General features: G+C 40.3%; 1 protein-coding gene across 1 annotated transcript in view; it reads right to left on the bottom strand.

Annotated features, from left to right (window-relative positions):
- LOC119886749 (dedicator of cytokinesis protein 3-like) overlaps positions 1 to 22,745 on the bottom strand; it is a 214,445-nt gene that overhangs the window by 88,814 nt on the left and 102,886 nt on the right. Inside the window, exon 4 of the mRNA XM_038697686.1 lies at positions 11,147 to 11,202. Within this exon, the coding sequence (XP_038553614.1) occupies positions 11,147 to 11,202 (56 nt within the window). The remainder of the gene's footprint in view (positions 1 to 11,146; positions 11,203 to 22,745) is intronic.

Below are 22,745 nucleotides of genomic sequence, written 5' to 3'. Positions count from 1 at the left end.
TTATAACACCATACTACAAATGAAATGTTAGCAACTAAGTATATACACAATACGTGATTTCGCACCATTAATCAAGCGTTGCAAATTCTAAATCATGTTGTCCGCCATGCGCCATGCTTCTACATGTATGACGTCAACAACTCGGCAAAATTTTCTCAGACTTTCTGAGTTGTTGTTCCGACTTCAGGCGGCGTTCACATGGATTATCCCAGTCGGGAAATCATTATTCCGAATGTTACGACACCACATGAATGCACAACACCACTCTAAATGGGGCCTTTCTGCATCACTTTTGAAATGCTAATAATATTTTGCTAACATTAATTCTCTACTTTTCAAAATTCTGAAAACAGGTCTTTTCCTTGAAACAAAGTAAATTCACATGTATGAATGTTAATCACAAGTAAAAGACCAGAATCCTTTTCACATTCAGACTTTGCCGCCTCATTAACGTGCACTCATCCCAAACTATACTCCCGACCTTCAACAGAACATACAGTTGCTATTATCCCACATTGTGTTGAATATCTAGAATATTAGAGACAGAAAAGTTTTTATACAACACAAACACAGCGCCTATAAAAATAAAAAACCTTACAGGACCTCTTTCACAGTGAGTTTGCACTGTTACGTGCAAAGCCTCCTAATGTTTCCAAACTCCGTAAACTAGTAAACCACTGCAGCAGCTGAAGAAGAAGACCTCAGTTCACCTCACTGACTTGAAAAACCTATTCTGTGCTAACGCTCTCCTTCCTCTCCTACCTCCCCTATACATCATTTTGAACATAGGATAGTTGTTCACTAAAACTGAGAGCTGAGTCACCGTCTCAGCCCCGGAGTAGGAATATTAGAGTACCTCTCTGTCTCAGGCACACTTATTTATTCTCCCTCTCCTCCCATGCTACCTTTCTTCTCTTCCCTCCAGGACTTTTGCTTTTTACTCTACCTCTCACGTATTCTTATCCTTTCCCTCTCTCTCCCTCTCCGTCTCATAACTGATTAATTAATAAAAGCAGTGTGCTAGATTAGCTGATCTCCCAGCGGAGACGTAGCTGGCGGCCTCATGGTGATTTCACCCACATTAGTTACACTTGTATCTCAGATGCTTCTCCTCCTCTTCTTCTCTGTTCTACTATTCACTTAATCATCTCTCCCTCCTTTTCCCCTCCCCTCCCTCTATTCATCCTCAGGTTCTCTCTTTCGTCTTGCAAAATTCTTCAAATCATTCCTCTCAGTTTCTACTGAGTGCTCGTCCTTCTCTCCACTTCAGATTCATTCTTTATTGTTCTCCATGGAGGAGATTTGTTTTTACAGTCTGTACAAAGAGCACCTTCAACATGAATACTACACACAAACTGCTCATAGTACACATGTACAAACAATGTGCACATATCCACACATATCACACTGCATCATTAACTTGTCTGGGAGTTTATCGCTCTTACAGCGCAGGGTACAAAACTTTTCCCAAAGCGTGCCTTTTTGTAGAGCAGCTGTCTGTATCTACGGCCAGATGGGAGAAGGGTGAAGCATGAGTTGAGAGGGTGGCTGGGATTTTGAACTATGGTAACTGCACTGCGAGCAGTTATTAATGAGGGCTGGCAGGTTGGGAGAGCGAAGACCTATTATTTTGGTGTTAGGGATTTTAAGAAACTTGTTCCTATTGGTGAGAGATAGCATGGTGAAGGAGCAGGTAGCACAGGGATGGGTTCAATGATACTACGGTGCAGGAGAAGCAGTAGGTGTGGTTTGGCTGAGAGAGTCCTGAGTTTACACATGGCAAAAAGTCTTTGTTGACAGCATCTGTGGATGTCTAAACTCAGTTTATTGTCCATAGTGATGCCGAGGTACCTGAAGCTGTCAATTTCTACTGGCTGGCTGTTTATGGAGACGGGGCAGTGAGGGGTGGAGAGTTTACGACGTGTGTCCAGGATGAGTTTATTTGTCTTGGTGACATTAAGGAGGAGGTGACAGTCTTTACACTATTGGGTGAAGTGTGCATTGGATTGGTGATATGTTTCAACTGATTCTGTGTCAGAGAGGAGGCCGAGTGTGGCTGTGTCATCAGAGTATTTGAAGTCTTTTGTAATGGGAGGAGGGGCCAGGGCAGTCATTGGTGTACAGAGTGTAGAGAAAGGGGCTGAGGACGCAGCCTTGGCGGGCTCCGGTGTTGACAGTAATTGAGGTGGATGTGATTCTTAAGATACATCGCGATGCTTACGTGGAAAATTCAGAATTGATTAACAAATGTCAAATTGAAAATTGAAAACGTAATGTTGACGGAACGCAAAAGGCAGATCTGGCGGAAGTGCAGCGCCCAGACCGGCTGTGGCGTGCACATAACAAAAAAAATAATATAATAATTGTATTGAAGGCAGAGCTGAAGTTAACTTCTGTCTTTTCCCACTTTTTCCCCATCACTCCCATATATCCCTTTATTTTACTCCCATTTTCCTCTCTTTTCTATTTTCTTTCTTGTTTTGCTTTCTCTCTATATTTACTCATTTCTTTCTCTCCTTTCCCCTTTTTCTGTCATTTGCTCCATCTCTCTCCTCTTTTATCTCTCCAGCTTTCAATCTTTATCCTCTCTCACCTTGCCTGACCTCTCCCTCATCTAGTCTGTCTTCTTTGTGTGTGCAAATGTGCATCCATATTTACTCCAAGCGTGCACCAAGCCTCTTCTCTCTCATCTCTCTCTGAAGTGCCCCCAAGCTGGCATTTCTGTCCTCCATCAGTCTAAAGCCACTCTTTCTGTCTCCTCCACCTCAACAGTCTCTTCTTCTGTGTGTCCCTCTGAGACGAAAATATTTGCATATAAAATTACAACCACACGCTCTTTTCAAGAAGAAGAGTGATTTTTGGGGCGTTTGTTTTTTTTTTGTCTGTACTTGGTTCAGAAAATAATTAAAGCCCACAGCTGCTTAAAACTTTAAAGCCATTTATTATTCTGTCTCTGGGACACTTTAACTGAATTTGTTTCACCACAAATCCCACCGTTTGATTTGATGATCCCTTGTTATTTTGTCTGCATTGCAGACAGACCGCCCCATGATTTTACCAGTATGAAATATTTCTTTGAATACTGATTCCAACAACTTGTCATTTAGTACCAATATGGTAGAATGGATCTGATATACATAATTAGGTAGAGTATGTTTGCAGTTCATGAATGCATGAATGCATTTGTCCAGCTTTTCTACCTTGAATGTTCTTTTGTCTGCCGATCAGTTCCTAAACTACTGATGAGGTGATTCATGCATCAGTCTTTCATTTGAAAAGAACTTTAAAGTGAATGAGTTGAACTCATTCTCAAACAGAACCGGATCTAAACCTCTGATCAGTGAGTGTCTGCAGTTGGGCTGCGCTCATTAGAGGTCTCAACACAGTATATGTTTGCTCTCGTTAGAGAAAAGAAACCATCAAAGACAAAGGCAACTGTGTTTGCCCACCTTGGCCATCACTTCAGTGCTGGCTGGTCTCCTGTCCTGGTCTTAATCAATCACAATCTCAAACCAAGTCTCAAGTTTTAAGGCTTCCTAGTTAGCCCCACATGAACCCAGACACTCACTTCAGTATTTGATGGTGAAACCAAAATGTCCAACATTATGCCAAAGTGACAGATTAGCTCAGTTAGGATGTGTCAAGCTCTGAAATCTGTAGCACATGTTGTGTGACTTTTTGTTCTATTACAGTTTTTCTCCATTGCTTGTAATAGTCACCTATTCTGCCTTCAGGTACAGCTTTTAATGTGTTGGTAAACCTGCTTTATGTGTATTGGTTGTGCCTTCACGTGGAAAAAAAAAAGCAACTGTCTATCAGAAGCCTGTGGTGTATCACGGATTGTTGTAAGGACCTTTTATGTTTTTTTCCCCCCCCACTCATTATTGTTTTGCCACAGGGTAGGTTTTAAAAGGAGAGTGGGAAGTAACGTTAGGGGGGGGGGACTCTAGAGCGCAACAGGTGGAACATTGTTGACTGCGGCGGCTCGCCACACTTCACCTTGGTATTTTTCCTTTTTCCACCGGAGGACATCTGGCTCCATCCGGGTGATTTAAGTTATTGGAATGAACATCTGAACTGCTGGGACATTGGGGGTTTGGAGGGTGAACTGAATGTATGTCGGAAACGGTGATAATGTCTGTAATGTTGGTTTGATGCGTCGGAGTGCGGCCGAGCCTCCAGCGACTAATATCCCGCCGTGGTGTAACCTGGTATATCTTTAAATACACGCTGTGAAACCCATCCTATGGACTTTTTTTTTCGTTAATATATCATTTTTGTAAGCGTGTACAGGTGCAAGTTAGTTGCTTATCTGGTTTAGGCAGGGCTTCTTCAACGAAGGTAAGCAGGCTGCCGAATGTAATCTCCTAAACAGGTATCAGATCCGCCCGTAACCTTATCTTTGGCGTATGTACGTTCCCTTGCTGTCTTAGTGTAAGGCGAATTGTTACATGCTTAATTTCTTGAAATTACGCCTCTTTATCTCAAAACTCTCAACACAAATCCACAACTTCTCACACAGTTCCTCAAACATCCTATTTTCAGGTCAAAATCTCCACTCAAAACCGTTCAGTCTTGCTGAAAAGAAAACAAGCTTTGGCCTCAGACAGGACACACAGGCCCTTAGAAACACACACTACAACACAGTCTTACGCACTCGTGGGAGAAATTCAAAACAAAACTGTTGCTTAAGGTTCCTCTCAAAAACTTTTTCACATGATGAACACACAACGAGAGAAACAACAAATGTGTATATTTGCAATTTTTTATTCCTTAATGTAAAGTACAAAACACCAAACAGCCAGTTCAAACTGAATGAACTGACTCGGGGCTTTTTATCAATCCATTGAAGGTTCTGATTGGTGTTTAATCAATTATGACTCTTTGTGTCTCCACCTGGGTATCAGCGTGCAAATTGAGCTCAAGCTGTGCTGATTGAGTGAACAATTTTGAATGTTAGTGGTTCTAAATGACCACATGGTGCAGGTAATGAGAAATTAAAGGATTTGTGTGTAGAGTTTAGGGAAATAGGTGTGAAAAATGTTTTTATTTGATTTTAGTCCAGAAGCCTGGTTATAGTAAGCAATTGAGAAAAAGTGTAAGTGTGGATAAGCTCAGTTATGCAGCAACATATTTTATTCAACATTGCATGAATTCACATAGATATGCTTCTTTGTGTATCTGCTAAGTATATTGCACTACCTACTGTTTATTGAACTTTATCTATCTACTGGCAATTTGCTCTATTCACTGCTCACTGTGTAATGTTACCGTTTACTGTGTGTTGTGAGTATCGGATGAATGGTCTGATGGCTGTGTAGCTCTGTATCTTGTAGTATGTTGTGATTTGTTGTTGTCTTTGTCTCACAATGGCACTTATGCAGTTAAGAGCTTTGGAAATTCTTTGGATATAGTCATGGTCATTACATATTCACCCGGATGTGACGTACCTGACTTCTATCCAACAGTGATGCATTTCTTGTGTTGTACTGGTGGCTGAGCAACGAGGGGCAAAAATTCAACAAGCAAGGAACACAACTTAAGACAGACACAGGATGGAAAAATAAACGAATGAGAAAGGAAAAAGAAGACCGTATTCAAGATAACTGTATCCTTGGGCCTAGAGGAAAATATGGCCACTGTCATGTCTTGAAGAAATGTGTAATATAAATAGTAAGTATGTGTACAAAGTATGTACAAAATATGGAAAAGCACTGTTCAGTTCCATAGCAGTAAGCAGCATGAGAACATTTAAAGTCTGTGTGGAGTATTAAAAATAATGAATGTCTGTAGATGCACTATTCTGTTATGTAAACCTTTTTATTCTCTCTCTCCCTTTAAGATGTGTACCATCAAACTTCATATGCTTTAATGGGTCAAATAACAGGAAAAAAGTACACATATGTACATACACTGCATTTCTAAAATAGATATTATTTAATATTTGTTTCCCTTCAGAGTGCTCTTCCAATATTACACTTTTAAAGAAAGCAACTGCATTCTTTTACACAATCCTCAGGATTTCTTTTTAATCTGTATAATTGGTATAATATTTATTTTAAACTGAAGGGAAAGATCATCTTCATAGAAGGAATTGGATGGTTTTTAGAAGGACTGAAATCACCGTCTGTTGCAGCCAGCTGAGGTATAAGAAGGAGTAAGGGAAGCAACATATTGCTGATGTTGTCAGGCAACTTCAGCCATTTATTGTTAAATGACCAAAATTAAAGACATTTACAAGCTTTTCTGCAAAGATCAGGTAACAGGTAATGAACAAAAAAGGAAATAAATGTGAGGCAGAGAACAAAGAGAAGGGCTGCGGGTGGCACCAAATTAATAAACTAAAGAAACTACCTTGCTAGACCCGACAGATCCCTACTAGCTTACTACCTACTACTTACTACCTGGTGGACTAATCTTACCTGTTGAAAATAAAACACATTTTAGCAGCCACCTATAAAACCTAGTGTTCAAATTGACAGTTAAAACTATTTAGGTGTGCTGAAATAAGGGATGTATGAAAAGAAATAAACTAATCGAAACCTATTGCCCAGCTCTAATGCATCAAACGAGTTACACTTACCAAACAACTAAACTTAACTTGAGAGCTAACCATCACACACACACACATTACCATGAACACAGAGAGGCACCGAGGCTAACGTTTCTACAATGCAACTTTTAGCAGTTTGAGAGATGAGCTGGAAAAACGGGATGCAAACCAGAGGGGGAAATCCGGGGAATACCGATGACGGATGACCTAAACCAGTATGAAAGAAAAACTGCCCTGCAGTATCATAACATGAACTGTCACTCGCTGACCGTAACACTGTCGAAACGCTTTTTAAATCTAAACATCCAACCAAACCTCCTGTCACTCCTGTGACTTTTCAATGCACTTCAAGAACATCACACTACTTCCTGCCATTGAAAACACTTTATGGATCAAGAAACAACCAATTCTGTCATTTTTGCATCACAGGCAGCCTCACCTCCATGCATGGCGAGCCAAAATAGTCACTTTTCTCTTTGCCAGTTCATAACCATGCCTTATGATAAAAAAAATATGTCCATCTGAAGCAGCAAAGTAAAACTAATCCCAGGTGACGGAGCTCACTGAAGCTTCTAAAGCACACTGGACTTACAGGAAGAAGTTAGTGCCTGAGCTGTGAGATCAGTTTACATTTCCTTTTGCCATACCTGTGTGTGTTTTCTGAAAATGGCTTTCATATACACGTGTTTGTACAATAATGTGTAACACGCATCTTCTCTGAGTCTGCGTGTCTTACAGCATGAATGCAGCGTGTGTGTGTGTGTGTGTGTGTGTGTGTGTGTGTGTGTGTTTACGGCTTTATTTGTCTCTCCGGGTGTGATCCTGAAGTGCGGGGGTGCTGCTTTCTGATATTTATAAATGTCAGCTCTGAGACTGTATTTATCCTGCAGAGAAGCAGACAGCTGGGAAAGTGTTCTTCACAACATCCTGTCAACCTGACGCAGTGTTAAAACTGGAGGCTGCTGCATATCAGGATTTCCTCTGAATTCACTCAGAGGTGCTGACAAGAGCCATTTTAAATCAATCAAATACATTTTTGCGGCATGTTGCGTTTATATAGCTATCAATATCTCATTGTGATGTCTTAAACAAATGGGACCCTGAAGATGACTGGCGTCTATTTCGAGCCAGATTGACTGTAAGGTTTTGACAGTAAACAGCATCACATGTGTTCATGTCTTCATGACTTTGACCTATATGGTCGCTTGTCACCCAAGACTTGCAGAGGGACGTATTATATAGTATGTATTGATCGTCCACTGTCTTGTGGTTGTTTACCGTAAAACTTCAGTTAATAGCAGAGTCCCAATTAGCCGCCCACCCAGTTTACTGGCCTGGTGTGGGAAAACGCAGCTCTCCATTAAACGCCTGGTTTGTTTTTTATAGAAGTTCTTTGCTTCTAAGCTGCTTAGATCATTAATACAAATATCAATGTTTAAACTTATGATCAATGTGTCAGTATGAACATGCTACACATCGTGTAGCATGTTCATCGGTTAGATTCTCCAATAGTTCAGTTCATTTAACAGAAACAACGAGCCCCAAAGTCTAATTCTGGGAGGAGTATTGAAAAAAAAAAAAACAAACAGATAAGTGCCGACTCCCGTTACCTTTGAAGCGCTCGTTTTAGTCTGAATGTGTCCATTCCTTGATTATTTATATTCCTTCAGTCTGTAGAGGTCCACCGATCAAAAGAATCAGAACAGCTTTTCATAAAAACGAATCCAAGTTGTGAATCCTGTCATGTGAAGTATCGCTCTCTGTCTGCTAACTTCTGCCACACTCTTCTCATCCTGCACCGTGTTGTTGTCGTGATGTTACGTCAAAATAAAAGCGCGTAAGCTGTCTGTCGGAGCTAGATCAAATGAATGACGTGTATTTGATATCATTTGATCAATTTTATACAAGCAATATTCTGTTTGAAATAAATAAACGGTTTCAAAGTAGCCTGTTTCAGTTTTGTGCGAAGGAATTACAACTGCCGTGCTGTGTAGCCTTGTTTTATAGGAAAGAGTTGGGATCCACAGCTGAAACAAGAGCAGTGAAGTGAACTCATGCTCTCGCTCTCTGTCACACACATACACACCCACATCACACAAACACACATGTAAATGCTATTTTCAGACCAACTTGGTCAACAGTTCATAACTATATTTGTCATCAAGCACCAGCCGCCTAGATTCAGTAAAATACACTCTCCACTCAAAACTCTCTCTTTCTCTGCCCTGGAGGTCTACTTGAAACAGTAAAGGATTCACTAATTCCAATTAATTTACTCTCCCTGCCTTTAATTAAAATACTCTTATGCAAATCGAGACACACTTTATAACTCTGATTAATCTGAAGTAAAAAAAAAAAAGCTTTTCCAATCATTATGTAAATGTATTAAAATATGTACTCTTGAACTTGGAAGGGAATCAGAAACGAGGAGCTTCATACCTTATTTAGAGAGAATCTCAAAACAACTGATCCCAACAGAAAATGCGATTTCATCAAATTACCCCTTAAGTGGCTTTAGCGAGAAGAAGAAAAGGCCTCGCAGCACTGTGTAAAATAAAGTATACTCAACTGTGGCATCATCCCAGATAGGCGAGAGCAACTTAAGCTTGTATTGTCTTAGACAATCAGATCAGTGCTGCAAAGACACCGACATACACACCCTATCGCTATTCAAGAAATAGACTTACATCCTGTCTGTAATTGTCTGAGGCTCGTTGAGTTCTTTTTTACTGCTTGACATCAGAGAGCACACTTGAGGTAAAAGACCAAAAAGATGTTGTGTTTAGGGGCTCCAGGGGCCTGCGAGGTGAACTTTATATGGTTTCTATAAGTTTCTAAGGAAAAGTAAAAACAACAACTGAAAAATAACCTGACAAAAAGGATCAAGGTGAAGAGGCTCTTTCAATCTGGAAATCATTACTGGCAGTCACATAATAACTGTGCGTGTGGAACTTAAGTTTGCGACTCGGACTCGAGCCGAACTTAAGTCAGACGCAGTGACTTGAGACTCGACTCAGACTCAAGATTTAGAACTCGTAAGCAGTAACAACACCAGCAAGCACATCTGCTGCTGCTGCTGCTGCGCCATTTGGAATAACCTTTGGGTATTATAACTTCCTTCCCAAACAAAGGAATCTCTAAATATTATACAAATGGTCAGATAACGTAATCATCAAACCGAGAGAAAGGCCACCATACTTATTAATGTTGGGTAGAGGCAGGTTAACGGTTTATTGTTTATGACGTATTGGTACAGGCTTATTAATTAATCTATATCCCAACACATTTTCACTCCCAACCAGTCACATATGGACGCTTGGTGAAGACCAGCGTTGTTGTTTAGGGTGCTGCGGTCAAGAAAGCAGCAATAAATAAGAGTCTGTTAACATCCATTTAAAGCTACAAAATAAAAATACTTGTTAACGTTGCAAAGCGTCATTCATTTTGTAACAGCACGTTGTGATACGTCCAAATGTTTTGGTTTAAAATAACTTGCGTACGTCAGTTAACTTACGTAAGTTAAATAACTTTAATTTATGTTCCATTATTTATTGTTCACGTTTTGTTTCACAAGGGAAATAAACACTGGTCTTCTGGATGAAAATCTGGTTTCTGACCCTCCATCCACCCCAACCACCTCCTTACTTGGTCTTTTCTGTTAATTATTATTTAGGCCTTCCGACCTTTACCGTTCAAAAGTGACGCTCCAGGGCTTCCCCCAGTGTGTTGAACTATGACGCTACGGGGCTCCCCTGTGCGCTACAAACGGACACCAACGGGTCTTGACCATGTGTCCATATGTGAAGAGTTATATGTATATCCAGACCAACACTCCGTAGCCGTATGTTCATGTTACAAGGCAAAATTCAGTTATTAACTTTAAAGGAAAGCTTTCATTGTGTGTTTTTTTCCCCCCGTTTAAGTGATCATATGCAAAACAACTAATCAATGATAAATCTTTGATATCGTATTCTATTCGATAAAGGAGTCACAATAACTTTGAATTCCTTAGATCCAGTTATGCAGTGTTCTAAGCAGACAGGTTGGTATGCAGCAGATGATACGACTCTTACCATACTATAAGAGACTTGAGGCTTGACTTGGACTTGCAAAAAACTACTCAAACAGTCAAGTAATTAATATTTCCTCTCAACAATGGTAGCTATGAATCAAGCAGTTGTATCTGTTAACCTATGAAACATGAAGCTGGAGGTGCCAGCAGCATGTCAGCTAACATCCATCAGGTTTTGGTTGAATGGCATGACAAGTTTGACATTCTGGGACTATATTTATACATCTGATGTGACGTCCCAACAAGTCAAAAAAAGACAAAAAGGTGGAAATTTGAAGGTAGAGGAGATATGAATGTCTGGTTAAATAACAAGAGAATAAGGAAAAGTTATTGTAATTCCTTAGTTATGATTATCATTATGTGCAACTTTGCTTTGGGCCCCCAAAAAAGCAAAGGAGCAGACTGAGGTATGATGCTGGAGCAAATGAAGGAGCTGATTTAATCTAAATTGTAAACACTTTGATCCCAGAGGTTATGCAGACAGAGTTTTGTGTCGTGTAGTTTCAGGCTGGTAAACTTACCCTCGGTTGGAAACGATGGCTTTTTTCAAGTGAATGTAGCTGGCTGGGAAAACTCCCTGAAGAGACAGAGACAGAAAAAAACAGTTAAGACAGACAATTAAAACCCAGATCAAACCTTTCTTTCTATGTCTATACTAAGAAAGACACACATAACGTCTTCTAACAGTGCTTAAGTACATCACGTACTAAATGGATGGATGGATTCCCTATTTCCACAACTAAACTTTTTTACTTTACAAGCTTTTTTGCCACATGCCAGGGTGCTAAACGACACCAAAATCATTAATATTCACCCTATGGGGACTGTCTGTACAAATTTTACGTCTGGATGAAAGTGGCGGACTAACTGAACGAACAACCTACTGATGTTGCCGCTAGAGTGGCTAAACAGTAAAGCTTATTTTTACGAATATTGAATTTAATGTAGAGTACCCTCCACCGCTCCCCAGCCTGTAACACAGACAGACAACAACAAACTAAATACATCTGCAGCACTGCCACTAAACATGCACCGTGTCTCCGAGGTGCTCTATTCAGTCATTCATGAAAGGTTCCGTGAGGGTTACAACGGAAGCCGCTAGCATGCTAAGGAGGCCGCTTCAATTGTTTTAATTTATTTTTTATTTTTTGGTCTCTTCTGTTGTTGCTGTATGTTGTTTGACAATGTTCTTTGGCGATGGAGTAGTGGATAAGACACATTCCACTGTGTCCCTGAGCAAGACACTTAACCCCTCGTTGCTCCAGATGCGTGCGACCGCTGACATATATGACAATTGTGAGTCGCTTTGCATAAAAGCGTCAGCTAAATGAGTAATGACTATGAAACCGAGGATTTAAAGTGACATAAACTATGCATGTTATGACTTTTTATATTTTACAAAAAAAACATTCATTGGATTTGTAAATAGCAGGTAAAAAGTCTTTCATGAAGTAAGTATGGCATGGTGCCAATTAGTTATAGTGTTTCAAGAGATTAAGTATGTTGTGGACTAAAGGTATTGACGATGACTTAACAAAAAAAAAAATGTAATTTTTATATACATATATACCTTGTACTGTACTCTTGTAGTTTAGGCTGGATATGTTTCTTGACCTCTTTAACATTTGTTCCTCTTATGTGAATTATTTCTCAATTCATCATGAAGACCTTTTGTTTACATGTTTGTATGAACATTATAGATATTGTAGTTTATGTTTCACCGAGACACTGAAGCTCAGCAACTTGTTCGGCTATGTTACTTTAAAATTAGTTTATTTTCCCTTTAATGTTGCAAAACAACAGATGTAAGGCACCGTTTTCACCCCATGTCACTGAAAAACCAATCAGTGCCTCTGCAGCATGTGTGGCCTCCAGTGTGAGGAACCCTGTGTAGTTTTTACAATGTTAGTGTAAAAGAAAGCATCACTTTTTGCACTGCTGGGTGTCTTTATTTCAAATGACACGATTTGCTCTTGGTCTTCCTAAATTATCTGTATTTGTGTACGCTACACGCAGCATTTTTCCTTAAATGTGAAAGTAATTACATCATTTGTGTTATAAAACCTTTAAAGTCTCAAGTGAGTGGGAAAATATCTTATGAAAACTGTGAGTTTAGTAAAATAAAAAGCTGAATGAACAAAATGTAGCTGGTGCTGCAGCAGTCTACTGAGGGAAAACTTGACACTGGAGTGACTGTATTCATATTCTTCAACATGTTTCAGGGAGGAGAAGAAAAGCTGAGGCAGAGAGGAGAGAATCTATTTTAGGATTGTACGCTTGTGTGTGTTTGTTATGTATGAACTTGTTTACAGTACTGTACATGTTTTTGTTCGTTAGCATCCTATTTGTGTTTTCCCTCAGTTATCAGCCTGCATACCAGTGCTGTCTGCCGGTCTGTGAAGATGTATGTCCTATCTGTGCTGTAAAAGGTGCAGAAAGTCCCCTTTTACCATCATGCATAATAACCCTGCTGTCTTTTAGGCAACATTTCAGCGGCTTCTCTTGTCGACAGAGATGTAGTTGGCTGTCAAAAGACCTTTTAGGGTCAAACATCGCATAATAAAAACACAAGGGAGCACCTTTCTCTGTTATTCAAATGTATTTTTGGAACAGACAAAGAGGGCGTCCAAGAGAGGGAGTCGGAGAGAGAGACCTATAAAGACGGGGAGAAATGAGAGAACAATAGCGCTAAGCAGAAATAGAGTTAGAGTGGCTAGCCATGCATTTGACAGGAGTGGTTCAGAGGTGCCGACCCTGCCTCCAGAGAGCTCGCTCAATTACCTGTCTGCCCAGAGCCATAAACACACACCGTTTGGAAAATGTCCTCTTCATACTCATCCTGGCCCCATAACTCTGCTCCACTGTTCCATCTTTAAAACTCTGTTGTGGGATTCTGCCAACTGATGATAATTTTATTATACATGTAACTTTTTGTTGTGACTAGAAAACAAATGTGAAAATAAATGTATACATTTATTCAAGTAGCCTACTGTACCTTAAGTAGAGTTCTAAGGTACTTTCACTTTACACCCCATTTCACTAGATTTCAGAAGGAAATATTGTACTTTAAACAGCACAACATTTTGTTTTGCAGCTGCTTACTGATTGCAGATTACAAGCCCCTGAATGTCTTTGCAGATGAAATGATCAGTTTATAAACCAGACTGTACTTTGGCACAGCTCTGCTCTGAGCTAAATGCTGATGTTCTGTAGGTATAATGATCACACTAATTAGCACTAAACACAAAGTACAGCTAAGAATGACGGGGATGTCATTAGTTTGGCAAGTATTCAGTCATAAACAAAAGTAGTGGAAACGTTGTGCTAATGATAGCGCTAGGGGGAAAGTCAGGGGCTCACCACTGAGGTAAAAACTCCCAAATCTTTTAGCCCAATGTAGTCAAGGCAGCAAAATTTAGCTCATTAGCATCAAATCATTTTATCTTTAAAGCTGAAGCAGGCAGTTTATTTCATAAGTTTACTTTTTTATATTTGTTAAGATTCACTAAAACAATCAATAAATCAAATGTTTCAGTTGAATACTTGCATGTTGCTAGTTCTACAACGTAGCTTTCACACACTTTCACACTTGTTTACTTGTTTAATGTTATTAAGAAATGTGCTTTTTAGACAAGAGGGAAGCAGAAGTCCCTTAAACCTGCATTCAATCAAATGTCCAGCAGTGGGCGACTGCAAAAAGAAGTCCGGTTCCATTAGAAATAATAATAATAATCTTTATTTGTAGAGCACTTTTCAAAAACAAGTTACAAAGTGCTTTAACAAGTGTAAAGACAATAATACACAAGAGACAATAATACAAAAACAATACAAGATAAAAGCAGGAAAACATTGAAAAGACTAAAATACACGTTTAAGATAAATATAAAATTAGTAAAATAGAATAAAATAAAAGGGATAAAATAAAGTCAAATAAGATCAGGAAAAGCTCTCCTATAAAAGTATGTTTTAAGAAGGGACTTAAAAGAGTTCACTGACTCAGCCGACCTGATTTCCTCGGGCAGGCTGTTCCAGAGCCTCGGGGCCCTGACAGCAAACGCTCTGTCCCCTTTAGTTTTCAGTCGAGACTCTGGAACAGACAACAGACCTCTGCCCGAGGATCTCAAGGTACGTGCTGGTGCGTATGGGACTAAAAGGTAAGAAATATAACAAGGTGAGAGGCCATGAAGAGCTTTAAAAGTGATCAATAGAATTTTAAAGTCAATTCTAAAACATACTGGGAGCCAGTGTAATGAAGCTAAAATAGGAGAAATGTGGTCATATTTCTTTGTTCTGGTTAAAAGCCTGGCAGCTGAGTTCTGGACAGTCTGGAGTCGATCAATAGATTTTTGGGTTAAACAGGTGACATAGATAGAATTTTTGCTATATTTCTAAGTTGATAAAAACATGATTGAACAAGCTTTGTGGTGTGCTGCTCGAAATTTAAATTACTATCAAACCAAACACCAAGGTTCTTTGCCACAGGCTTAATGTGATTTACTAGGACACGATGACCAGGATTATAAATAATGGTAAAATTACCCTAAGGAGCAATAGAAAGCATCCTGACTGGAAACATCACAAACTAACATGGGATGTGCACGGCCCAGGACCGGAGGGCCCTGCAGCGGGTGATTAAAACTGCTCAGAAGATCATTGGTACCCGAGCATCAGTGATATCGGTGAGGTGAGGTGCCTGCAGAGCCCAAAGGATACTGAAGGACAGTAACCACCCAGCCACAGCCTGTTCACCCTGCTGCTTTCTGCGAAGAGATATAGAAGTTTCTGCTGACACACCACCAGACTGCAGAGCAGCTTTATCCCCCAAGCTATCAGACTCTTAAACTCTAATTCATCCTCAGCACTGCTCCAGTGAGGATAGTTTATTTCCGTTTACCATTTTTATAATTGATTCTTCATTAATGTATATTGTCTATGTAGCAGAAGGGAGTTACAAAATTCAATTTCACCCTATAACTTACCTAATTCTGATTTATTACCTCAGTAAACACTTTCCTAATGAGTTTATGGTCTCAGTCACTAGTTTAAGGTCTCCTCCAACACAGCATGTAAATTATGGCCCAATTTAGAGGAAAATAGACCAGCAGAGTAAAGCAGAGGATGTTTCAGGGCGGGATTATCTGTGATTGACAAGTTGTTACCATAGCGACCTGTCAACCAGGCTAGAGTGAGTCGTACCTTGTAAACTCGAGGCTTCAAAAAGGCAGTCCACAAACCAACGGGTGACGTCACGATGACTACGTCCACTTTTAATATACAGTCTGTGTTCTTAGACTACAAATTGAGAACATAGACAAGAATTTTATTACCTGTATCAAGGCTATCAAGGCATCGTTGGCTTCTGCCTACTTGTCAGAAGTCTGTTTTTACCATTTGGGACATGTCATACGAACTTGTCTGAGGATGTAAGAAAGGCAAGTTCCAAATCTGCTTTTAAATCTCTCCTTTAAAACTCACTTTTATCTTAAGGCTTTTTCTTGACTGGTGACATTCGTTGTAATGTGTTATCTTGTTGTAAATTTTAAGTTTTTGGATTTTATTTACTGTTACGCGCAATAATGAACAGATCTGAACTGTGTGTATATATATATATATATTTGTTTATTAAATAGAGACTTCAGATGTAGACTGGGTAGTATGAAATACAAAACACGTGCATGGATACACTCACACACAGTGTTGAGTACATCTTGTTCCTGTCTGCCTAGTTAGCTGTGACAATGAACAATTGTTAACAGGTCAGTGCATTCAGACCACCTCAGGCTTTTCTCCGATGCTACCTGGCTCAAAGTGTGTGTGTGCACGACTGCACGTGTGTGATGGGCAGGAGGTCATCAGAGTGTTGTATTGTTCCTAATTTAGCTGACAGTGTTGAAGCACTGGTTCACTTAAAAAAGGTCATCTTGTCACAGAAAAAAAGAGGGGGGTGGACAGAGGCAAGAGGAGATAAAAATAAGCTAATGTACAGACAGTCAAAGAGAGAGAGGAAGAAGACAAAAGCATAAGAAAGGAGGCACAAGGATGAATGAGCAAGAGAAGAACAGGGAGGCAACAAAAGAGGAACAAGGGTGCAGTAAAAATGTCATCCACCCACAAATAATACAGTCTCCCTCTGGACCAGTCAGCTGCAAATACTGTCTGTCACCTTGTTTGACCTAGGTGTTAAACTGCTTCCAGGGGCCAATGACTGGGAAACATGTGAGATATGATGTATTACAACAAGAAAGAAAGAAGAAGAAAAAAAAAGGAAACAAAGAAACACAGGGTATTACAGACAGAGAGATGTACAGTAGAAAATCAGAAGCAGAAAACATCAATAGAGAGGAAAGCTGGGGCAGAGAGATGATTATAATACAGAGACACATAATTACATACCCCTCTCCCTCTCTGTCTTCCCTATAACGCCTAACAGATGTTTACTGTACATAACAACCAATTGTTTGTTTCCCACAATTGTCCAGAACACAAATCCAAGCAAATACAAATAATGGTTTATTATCTACCTAAATACCCCAAGCACTGCTGTGTCTGAGAGGCTCTATTGTCCATATGTTGATTGTGTTCATGCTAAACAATATTGGCTCACATTCCCATTTATACACTAATACACTGAATCACGCAATGTCCGACTGTCTAAAGAGAATGCTTAAGGCTCTCATTTCCAGTATTTCCGGGACTCAGACGCTTTCAGTGAAACACAACAAGGATTTCATGGATTGTTACTTATTTCTTTGCTTACAGAAGGTGCCTCTATCACACTGATCAATTAAATTAGGAGCGTCAAACTCTAAAATCTTTCCTTCCTTTTGTTTGAGCAAAAAACAGACAAGGACATTCAAACTCTAAACAACTTTATCTGGACACCTGTAAAAACGTACGTGTATGTAATTGTAAGCTTAAATAGTATCTCACAGAAGTGAGTACACTACTCCTGTTTTGGAAATATCTGATTATATCTTTGCTACAATGTAAAGTAGTGAGTGTGCAGCTTGTACAACAGTGTAAATTTGCTGTCCCCTCAAAATAACACATCACACAGCCATTAATGTCTAAACCGCTGGCAACAAAAGTGAGGACACCCCTAAGTGAAAATGTCCAAATTGGGCACAAAGTGTCAATATTTTGTGTGGCCACCAATATTTTCCAGCGCTGTCTTAACCCTCTTGGGCTTGGAGTTCACCAGAGCTTCACAGGTTGCCACTGGAGTCCTCTTCCACTCCTCTATGACGGAGCTGGTGGATGTTACAGACCTTGCGATCCTCCCCCTCCCGTTTGAGGACGCCCCACAGATGCTCAACACGGTTTAGGTCTGGAGACATGCTTGGCCAGTCCATCACCTTTACCCTCAGCTTCTGTAGCAAGGCAGCGGTCGTCTTGGAGGTGTGTTTTGGGGTCTGGGACTGTAGGCAAGACACACTTGTCTTTGTACTCCTCACCTGGTTGCCGCCACACACGCTTGACACCATCTGAAGCAAATAAGTTGTAGTATCTTGGTCTCATCAGACCACAGTAATCCATGTCCTTAGTCTGCTTGTCTTCAGCAAACTGTTTGCGGGCTTTCTTGTGCATCATCTTTAGAAGAGGCTTCCTTCTGGGACGACAGCCATGCAGACCGGTTTGATGCAGTGTGTGGTGTACGGTCTGAGCACTGATATGACTGAGCAGGTGCACTCAACTTTTTAATAGCCTAGACCATCTTTATGTGGACCAGCCTTTTTTTTCAGATCCTCAGAGAGTTCTTTGCCATGTGGTGCCATATTGAACTTCCAGTATGAGGGAGTGTGAGAGCGATAACACCAAATTTAACACACCTGCTCCCTATTGGTCAAGCCTACCGCGGAGGATGGCACCGCAACAACCGCGATGTTCATACTGTACACTTCAGGGCATGTTAAATTAATGAGTGCTTCAAAAGTTCTACAACCGTAACAAGTTCTGTGACGGTTCAAAGATGGATCGCCATGGGCAAACTCTGTAGCTGTAAGTGTTGCCGTGTTTTGTGTTGTTTTACTGTTTATTTTAGAGGTTAGCTAACTTGGCGTTAGCATATTGCGCGGCTAATGTGGCTAGCACGCTCGGCGATGTTGTACCAACGTTGTGATCCTGAGGGACAGTCCAGAGAAACTGTGGACAGTAAGCCTCATTTCAATCTCACTAACTAAGGAGCGTAGTGTGTCGGAAGCCTGCAGCTGTTTTTTTAATGTTGCTTTCTGTGGAAATTTAGTTATAACTCACGCACCGGGGTGTGTGTGGGGGTGTGTGTGTGTGTGTGTGTGTTGGCTAGCACGCAGCAGCTAGCTTGCTCAGACCATAAAGCTGCTGTTAGCGGCTCGCTGTGCAGTGAGGTGACAGATACAGACACTCTTACTCTGCTATATGGCACCAAATTACATCTTTACATCTTACATCTACTCCCCTTTCACAACTGAGACCTTGTAACACTAACGAGTCACATGACACCGGGGAGGGAAAACTGCTAATTGGACCCAATTTGGACATTTTCACTTAGGGGTGTACTCACTTTGTTGCCAGCGGTTTAGACATTAACGGCTGTGTGATGTTATTTTGAGGGAACAGCAAATTTACACTGTTATACAAGCTGCACACTCACTACTTTACATTGTAGCAAAGTGTCATTTCTTCAGTGTTGTCACATGAATGTGGGGGGTGTGCTCATTTCTGTGAGATACTGTATGTAGTTCTAAGTGTGTGTAGTCTTGTAGATTGCAAGCAAGCAAAGAGTTAAAGGTGTTGAATACAGAGATCAGCGGGGACTGATGCTCATCCTCTTAACTAATATGAACTCGAGATGAGGTCAATTACAGCAGAGAGCTCAGACACGTCCATCATGTTTAACTGAATTTAGAGAGACAGGAAGCAGGCAACGGTCCTGTCTCTAATGTTTAATGTGGGTGTTTCACTGCAGCTTTGAATTATTCAAAAATCTACAACATTGAGTCCATCTGTCTTAATGGACAGTCTGACTCCTCTAACCCTCATGGCAAAACAGTTTGGACCTCTTTTCTACTTGCAACACTGCTGAATAAAAGGCCCCTCAATTTTCCTTGCCTCTGTCGCCAAGTGCTTGCTCATGGTGGGAACTGTTGTGTCCCTGTAAATAATGTCACAAAGAAAATGGCCTAGACCTGCATTATATGAAAAGTGCAATGAGATAACTGCTGTTGTGAACTGGCACTATATAAATAAAATTGAATTATATTTATTTATATGTATCTCACTACATTACAGTTACTCATTTAGCTGATGCGTTTATCCAAAGCGACAGACAATTGCTATCAGAGGTCGCACGCCTCTGGAGTGTCTTGCTCAGGGACACAGTGTCACAGTGAGAATCAAACCTGGGTCTCCCACACCAAACACGTGTCTTATCCACTGCACCATCACCACCTCCTGTATCTCATGTTTAAAAGGGATAATTTTAAAGGGGACCCATTATGCTTTTTCATATTTTCTGGCATTTCTAGATTGTTACAATGTCAGATGTTCATTTTAAACATGACCAAAGTTTCAAATGAGGTAAAAGTATTTAAAAGAAATCCCTGTGAGCCAAAACCTCAGATATGCCCCTGTTCTGAATGTTCTGTTTTAACCAGGTTTTTCTACTAACGGCTCAGTATGATGTCATTCTCTTTGAGATAGGATAGGACAGTATAAGACAGAAAATTCTTTTTTTGAACTTTTAATCATGCAAAGCTGCCATCCAGGAGTCACAGAACTATAATATAGGGCTGGAAATGCAGTAGAATAGGTCTCCTTTAATGTCATATAGGCTAAAATGTATAAAAATCCATTTAAAGCAAAAGCAACAACCCCTCACAATTTCACATTTCAACCTGATGTCTTCGTCAAAACATTTTATGGCGAGTTTCTCATTTTTTCTGAACAATTTTTGTGAATGCAAGCACCATTTTCCTGGAAGTGTGGACTTGGTTGAAGATGGAAATATCCTTATAATATAATTTATAATATACTAATAAAGCAAGGGCGGCACGGTGGTGCAGTAGTTAGCACTGTCGCCTCACAGCAAGAAGGTTGTGGGTTCTCTCCAGGTGCTCCAGCTTCCTCCCACTGTCCAAAGACATGCGGACAAGGTTAATTGGTGACCTTACATTGTCCTTAGGTGTGAGTGGTTGTTTGTCCATGTGTGGATGTACACATAGAGGGTGTACCCTACCTTTCGCCCGATGTCAGCTGCAACCCTGTACGTAGGATAAGCGGTTGACGGTGGAAACTGATAAAGCAGTTTTAATAAAAGGCTCTAATAGGATGACAAACTTCCTAACTCAAGGTGACCCACCGCAAAGAAAATCTGGGATCCCTCAGGTCTTTAAATACGTTTACACACTGTAACTGTGGTCACAGATCATCTTATCAGCAGTGAGTTGCTGATGTTTGCTTTTAGTGAAATAGCAATATTTGCCTGATATCAGACTGACTTTGTCCCTCCATTCTCCCACGTTTCTCTTTGCTAGGCTATTAAATAATGAATGGTCTTTGTAAACATACTGCTGACCAGTGGTGAAAACGCTACGGGGTAATAAACGATTTAACTGATGATTTGGACACAATATCATCTCTGTGAGAAAAGTTTTTTTGTGGCCGGTTTTGACCTACAGATTGAGGGATATGTTGCCTGAGCAGTGATTATTTGCAGATACGGTTTTCAGTTCGTCCAGCATAACTTGTTACCAAAGGGTTGCTGGAGGCGAAGGTGGTTTAGGGTCGGATCTGTTGTATAGACAGAGGAAAATCAATAAGGAATAATATACCTATACATACTAGTAGAGTTAGAGAGGCAGCTTTGTAGGAAAATAGTACAAGACGCAGTATCTAACAACTGTCATAAACCTCTTGAGCAAGACTTATTATGTTCTAATGGATCTGCACTGAGGTCGACAGTCAAAGGCTCTCCCACGGATGTAAAAACTGAAAGTGTGTAATGTGCTGTAATATTGCACAAATGGCTCATATGCATGCTCAGTCCACTTTGCCTCGATAAAGGAAAGGAAACCTACAGTACGAGTCTAAGTTCAACATCTGGAGCTTAACTGCACATGTGTAACAGACAGCCGAGTCAACCAAATCTGAAGAGTGCGGGTCATTTCACCGAAATCTGGCTTTCACCAAGCAGCCGAGCCACATCAAATCTCCACAAGATTATCTGTCTAAAAAAAAAGATGGTTTCACTTTCGGGGACATGGAAGGATTTGACATAAATGATGGCTTAATTTGAATTTAAGGTGGTTTTTAGTAAAGCAGCCCTGAAACACAGCTCAAGTATCCCAGATCAGTCTCAGTACGTTTAACTCTCAGTGTTGATGTCCAACCTTATGTCAGACAAGAGTGTGTTTAAGAACACATGATTGCTAGAAATGAACTCTACTTCTGTCTCTACATAGAGGATGCACTGAAAAGGTCTGCATATAATCTTAAAGTGAGAGGCAGAACTGAGGTATCAGTTCAGCAGCAGGGCAGTGGAAAGGAACAAAAGTTACAGTAAAATAAAAAGTCAGAGAGATACCTACTTTATAAAGACAGTGGGTGGTGACCACTTAGTCATGGAAGAGGCCACATCATATTAAAAAACACTTTAAATATCACCGTATTGAGTTTAAAGCACTTATCAAAGTCAGTAGAGCATGCAGCAATCACACACTGCACAAAAGTTCAAAAGTCGTAGCTGAGAACTTTAGCAGATTGAATCGTGCTTAATGTGTAGGTTTCAACTTTCTTTTTTGCTCATTTAGCACACTCATCTCAATGTGACCTCTAGCATCAGTGGGTGAGATAAATCTCCTGGCTCCTCAGTTGTTAACACACATGGAGGTCGGTTTCTATAAGTGCTACAGGAACTGAAATTTCACTGTTCTTCTTTTTGATGATCAATCAGTTTTCCTCACATGTCAGAAAGGGCTAAGGTCATCATAGCTTTTTGGCCCTTCTCTCAGTTAAAAGGCCTCTAGAGTGCTACCAGGCATGTGCTCGTACGCATGCTTGGGTGAACTCTAGTGAGCATAATCCAAAACACTTTCATAAACAAATCCTGCAATAAAGGTAGGAACACCGGCATGCAGGCTGTGG

This window comes from Micropterus salmoides, unplaced genomic scaffold, assembly GCF_014851395.1.
Source record: "Micropterus salmoides isolate LMB-PRFRI ecotype aquatic unplaced genomic scaffold, ASM1485139v1 Ms_hic_scaffold_4, whole genome shotgun sequence".
In the NCBI taxonomy this organism is placed as follows: domain Eukaryota; kingdom Metazoa; phylum Chordata; class Actinopteri; order Centrarchiformes; family Centrarchidae; genus Micropterus; species Micropterus salmoides.
Note: the sequence above shows the minus strand (reverse complement) of the source record. Positions and strands in the feature narration are given on the sequence as shown.